The following is a 6,073-nucleotide window of genomic DNA, read 5'->3' as shown; positions in this document are numbered from 1 at the left end:
AACAACAATAACATGAATACCCCAGAATCAAAATTATCCGATTTACATACACTACTAACACCCAAAACCAAGTGGCCTAATTTGTTGGACATAGCATACCGTATGGGCACGAACATTGAATAATAACATGAGTAATCAAAATCAGAATAATCCCATTTTGCAGTCACGGTATTTGGCATTCAAAAAGATAACAAAGTTGATGCCAAATCCAACAAGCACAAACCTCACTACCAGAGGATATTCAAAATTCTAATCAACCACAAAAATAAAAAATAAAAAATAAAAAATAAAAAACCTTGGGAGGAAGCAAGGTGTCGATATCGGCATCGGAGGCTCTAGGAAAGAGGTCTTTGACGGTTCGTCTAAGCTTCTTCCTGTCTGCCCCCTACAGTCTCTGGTGTGACTTCGCCTCCACTTCTCTCTCTCTCTCCCTCAGTCTCTCTGTGTGTGTAGGGACGTTGAGGGATAGGAAAGTTCCGAAAAAAAATATAGCGGTGTGTAAATTTAGAGAGAGATTTTTTTTTTTTTTTGTCTCTCTCATAAGGATGATAAACTGTTAAGGATTGTAAATTGAGTTTTATTTTTTTCTTTTACATATTTGCATGTGGTAGGAAAATTGGTGGTTCGAACAAGTAACCTCCTTATGAAACGTGGTTTTCGGCCAATTGAGCTACAAATTGGAGACGTTAAATCGAGTATTTAATTTGAAGTATCCTTCACCAAACACTGCATTAATTTATGATTTTTTTTTTTCAATCCCGTAAATAATAATTTTTCAGACATAATTCACAAAAAAAATAAAATAAAATAACTCTCAAATTTTTTTCTTCTTAAAAGTTGAGGTTTAAAGAGAAAATTTTGATTCCCCCAAGTGATGATGCTACAATTAATAACCACACCTATTAGAGCATCTCCAGCACTTGATGGCTATTTTAGCCATTCAAAATTAACTTTTTTAGTTTAGCTATTATTTTTTCACAATGAACTCTAGCAGACTCTCTATTTTACAATCTATTTTTTTATTAATAATAGGAGAGAGAAGAGAGGAGAAAGAAAAAATAAAAATTGTTTACAATGTGATATAGTGAACTTTCAAATATGAAAGTTCACTGTAGCAAATTTTAGGAAAATTACTATTCTAGAAGGTCTTCTGGAGCACCAAAATTGCTAAATTTAACTTCAAAATTAGTTTAAAAGTCTTGCTAGAGATGCTCTTAGGTAGTTGTGTGAGTTACAATAGCCCTCAAATTAGGATACAACTTTATTCATCTCAACAATAGAAATAGAGTTATAGGATCAAGTGGGCATAGTCTAGAATGCACATGCCACATGTTTGTCATTTTTTAAAACCGGTGGCTATGTCGTACAAGTATGGCGGTGTGTAAATTTGATTCACACAAAAAGAAAAGTCATTATTTTTATGAAAATAGTAACAAATACAATACAAAGAAAAAAAAATTAAAAAAAAAAAAGCCTTTCAGACTCAACCCTATCAACTAATTAAAAAAAAAAAAAAAACCCATTCTACGGATTAAAAAAAACCCAATCAACTAATTAAAAAAAACTCAAAAAAGCCCATTAACATAATTTCCAAACCCGTCCGGTTCTCACCCACCTCATGCGAATAATAGATATTGTATGCAGGTGACGGGTTAAAATATTCAAACCCGCATGGTGCAGGGCGGATGCTAGAAATGGGCAATGCCCGCACTGCTCCGAGCTGCTCCCAGCCCTAGCTCAGTAACCCTAAAGACTAACTATATAAACCCCTGTTATCTCGAAGCAACTCCACCAGCTGCGCCTCCCTCTCTCTCTCATATCTCTGATCTCCATTCTCGTTGATCACTGACCCGACCGATCACAGATCACTCCATTCTCTCTCACTCACCAGTTTCGTTGAGATCTCTGTCTCATGGAAGAATCGCCTGAGATTCCGAAATTATTTGAATCCATTCCTCGTATACCAAAATTCGAAAGTTTTATTGATTTTTTGACGAATGAACAGATTGACCTTATTATTCGAAAGGCAAGATTTCGAAGATTCTTGACTACTAGTGCGTCGTCGACTACTTATGTAAGTTTTTACTATAATTGTTTTGTTTTATTGTTTTTTGTGAATGATTTGAATATTCTGCCTTCCTTAGTCAATTGAGCATTGGACATTTGTATTTATAAAATATAATTTGTTTGAAATATACAATTTATCTAAAAAGATAAGAATCTACAATTGAAGATTGAAGAGATGAGACACCTAATCTACTGTAACAACCTTATCTACTGTAACAACCTTTATGATAATGAGCCTTATCTAAGATAACAAGTTTATATAAGTTTAAACTTTGAAGTTGATTATCAATCTTTGTTGTGATTATCCTTTACGTTTAGTATGTAACTATAAATTTATTTTTCATACAGAATCTTGACCAATGGTTGTTGCATCAAAAACGATCTTGGCATTGGAATATAGTTACTTACTCTGGCAACAAAATAACGGGATTTGATGAAGATGGAAAACACATTTTAAGACAAATAGCTCACAATCTACGGAGTCTTCACCTTGGAGGCTATTACTGTGGATCTCTATTCAAAAGCATCTGTATAAGTCATGGTTTGAATAGTCATGATTTGAATGCAACATTTTCTACCCTTCCTGTTAAGGCGAAAAATGATGATGATCTGATGCAAGGTATTATGAACGACACACTACAGTTTAGATCCCTTGTGGCAAAGATTATCGAAATCGAATCGAGGGATAAAAAAAAAGGGAGTCTGTCTATGGGTATATTATTATTTTTCTCAGAAATTTTTAAGGATAGGCTTAAATCGAAGGAATTACAAGAGGTGAAAGACTATAGTTTTTGGCAAATGTTTCATCCCGTCTTCTTCGATTCCAGTAACCGCACTAATTTTATGCACTTGATAGCTCAATACCGGGAGATAAATTGTGATGCGTTTGATAAAAACTTAAATCTGTGTGAGTTTGATGAAAACTTAAATCTGTGTAATGACGCATATGAGCTAGCTGGTTGGACTGACAAAGTTTCTAAAAAAAGTTTGGTTTATGAATTTTTGACGCGCAATTCCCATTTAAAAGGACCTCACTATATCAATAGTATTCCAACGCTTATTCGGAACACGCTCGTGCACTTCAAGGATGGCAATGAGGTAATTTGTTTTTAATTCTTTTAATTAAATAATTTAGTTTCATATATTATAATAATGCAGTTTTTATTTGGTATTTATTGACAGGGAATGAAGCAGAAGGGTCATGAAGAAATTGAGAACGCTATTAACAAGGAACTTCCAGATATTTGTGCTAAATTGTTGGATTGCCTTATGAGGAATTTGAATCATCCCCTAGTTTCGTTGGATGCAGGCTGGTTGACCTCTTCGAGAGTAAGCCTATGGGACTCTATACACGACCATATGAGTAAGAAAATTTATCACCAAATTTTTATTTATTTTTTCTTTCTTTCTTTTTAATGTTACTATGTAATGTAAATTTAAAAATGACAAATATGTGAACAGGGTACACGAAATGATGAAAGGAGGGTGAATCGCATTGGAAGTGCAGAGGCTATTTTGGAGATGTAGTCCAGAAAGGTGTTTTTTTTTTTTTCATGTACAAATTCTAAAAACGTTATAGGCTTCAAAATTATGCATGTTCATTTCCACCGAGCATGTTGTAAGGGAAATTATCTAAATTCTCACGTGACGCTACTTTTTCAAAATTATGCATGTTCATTTATTAGGGAAAGTCTCTGGCGAGAAGAGAAGTGTCCAACAAAACTACCATTAGCTTAAGACTGAAGAGTTTGAGAGTCTTCTACTCTTCTTTAGATTTTAGAGTTTTAATGTAAAAATATGGGTGTAAAAAATTGTTAGTCCTACTTAATCCTTCCATACAACATAGGCTGAGTCTAAGACATTCCCCACAGTTATACAAGTCTTTAGAAGCATTAGAGCTAATGTCTAAGAGCATTCATAACAGTTATCCTATAGTTGCTTCTCTTCTCTAAAGTACTTTTATTGTTCTTATAATTACATCATCAAAAAAAAATTACTCTTATAATTACATGATGACAAACTTTATTCTTCCTTACTCCATAGGCTGAGTGCAGGGATGGAGGGAGTGGGTACTCGTATAGGCCATAGGCCCATAGCCCCCCCTCAATTCCTAAGCAGAAGAAAGTTACAAGGTATAATTTTTTTTTTTAGCCAACTGGTCCTTAGTAATAATTTTTTTTAGCTCCTAACCCCTACCTGTAATAATTTCTGACTCCGTCTCTACCCCCGAGTAGAAATAGAAGTAATATATACACCTATAATTTGCTCACAATTACTCACTAAAAGCCCCAAAAGGACAGCTGTTGTGGAACTAGCCCATGCTCCCAAGCCCACTTCTTAAATTTCTGATTTTGTTGGAAGCCCAACAGCTATTTAATTCCTTATCTTTCGTTTGAAATCTTATGGACTGATCACTGATGTGATATAATGGTAAAAGAAAAAACTTTATTTATTTCATAATTATCATAAACAAGAAATAAGAAACATTGTACAAACGGTCCTATTTCCTACGTTGTCATCATGATTGCTTTGTCTTACTAAAATGTTCTAATGTTGGCACGATTGTGGATTGGGGGTAGATTCCTTTTAGATTTCTGTGAGTCGGTGACACTACCTGCAATATTTGATCTGTTTTTGTCTCAAAGAGATGGTGCCACTGATTTCAAACAAAGTAGCCTTTCAGGCAAAATACTTGCAGAGTCGGCACCCAATTTTGCTGGCCTTGGAGAACCAATGCCCCGTAAGTCTCATATCGCAATTGAGGGTTGAGAAACAAGGGACTTGTTTACTTGTTTTTCTGAGACAAGGAGAAAGGTCTAGCTACTAGTACAATAAGGAGTTTATATTCTAAGTCCTAATTTATGTTAGAGTCCTTTATTAATTAGTCTTTTTAGTCCTTCTTTTACTTTAATTTCTTATCTTATAAATAAGAGATTGTTGTTGTAGTTTATTTTAAATAAAGAATTATTAAGCAAAAGCTTGTTTGTGGTTTGCTTCCAACCCTAATTGGATTTAATTATGGTCTCTCTTACCCGAAATGAGTTATTGTGGTTTCTCCTACCTGAAATGAGTCATTATTATCAATAAATTTTTATTATTAGTTGTGGGTTCCATCAGCCTCTCTCTTTCTCATGATTTTCAAGATGCATGGCCCTTTGCAGTGCCCTTTGGAGATCTGGGTTGTGGGGGGAAGATCGATGGTTCAACCTGAATCTGCAGAGATTTTTTTTTTTTTTTTTTTTCTACAAATGTTGATGTTTGTGTCGTGTGTAGGTGTAGCTATGTGCCATAATTGTACACTCGCCTTGTGAATGGCTTGTGAACAATTATGAATTGATCTTTGGTTTTATGGTTTCCAAACGATTTGGCTTAAAATTTCTTGGGGAGAGAGAATAAGCTTCAAACACATGCAGCTTGAACATGTTGTGAATCTGAATGACGGTTCCGATCATACAATTTGACAATTTGTTGCTCAAATTATTTGGGTTGCAAAAAAAAAAAAAAAAAAACAGCAGAGAAGCTAAACAACAGAAAATAAGAAAACAATGAAAAATACATAGTAAAGCAAAAGGCAAAAAAGCAACAGCAAAAACTCTTAGACAACAGCAACGGGAAGAGGTGCAGGGATGGGAGGGCAACGGCAATGGCAATTTTATCTTCTTTTTTTTTACACTCACACATATATATTCAACAATCTCCTTAGTCTATCATCACATTGCTACACTTCCCCTTAAATGGAAACACTTTATCAATCTTAAGAGCCATCTTTAATATCACTTGTAGACTATGTGAGTTTTGCCCGCACCACACACCTTTGTCTCTATTCCATGGATTCTTGTTGTGCATGTACTATGATCCTTTTTTCTCTTTTTATCAGGGACCCTCATGGCCTCATTCATGCTCACAACTTGCACATTTGCTCTTACTCCATGAACCATTGTCAAGCCCATACCAATAACCTTTGCCTTTCATTCCAAGAACAATTATTCATGCTCCCACCTTGCAT

General features: G+C 34.7%; 1 protein-coding gene across 1 annotated transcript; it reads left to right on the top strand.

Moving 5' to 3' along the window:
• The first annotated feature begins 1,677 nt into the window (after window positions 1-1,677).
• LOC132181299 (uncharacterized) lies at window positions 1,678-5,212 on the top strand. Its single transcript, XM_059594459.1, has 4 exons — window positions 1,678-2,074; window positions 2,416-3,165; window positions 3,250-3,430; window positions 3,529-5,212. Exons 1-4 carry the CDS (start codon window positions 1,913-1,915, stop codon window positions 3,540-3,542), a joined length of 1,107 nt encoding a protein of 368 aa, XP_059450442.1. The 5' UTR covers window positions 1,678-1,912; the 3' UTR covers window positions 3,543-5,212.
• Window positions 5,213-6,073: the final 861 nt, after the last annotated feature.

The sequence above is a fragment of the Corylus avellana genome, chromosome ca5 (genome assembly GCF_901000735.1).
Source record: "Corylus avellana chromosome ca5, CavTom2PMs-1.0".
NCBI classification, from domain to species: domain Eukaryota; kingdom Viridiplantae; phylum Streptophyta; class Magnoliopsida; order Fagales; family Betulaceae; genus Corylus; species Corylus avellana.
Note: the sequence above shows the minus strand (reverse complement) of the source record. Positions and strands in the feature narration are given on the sequence as shown.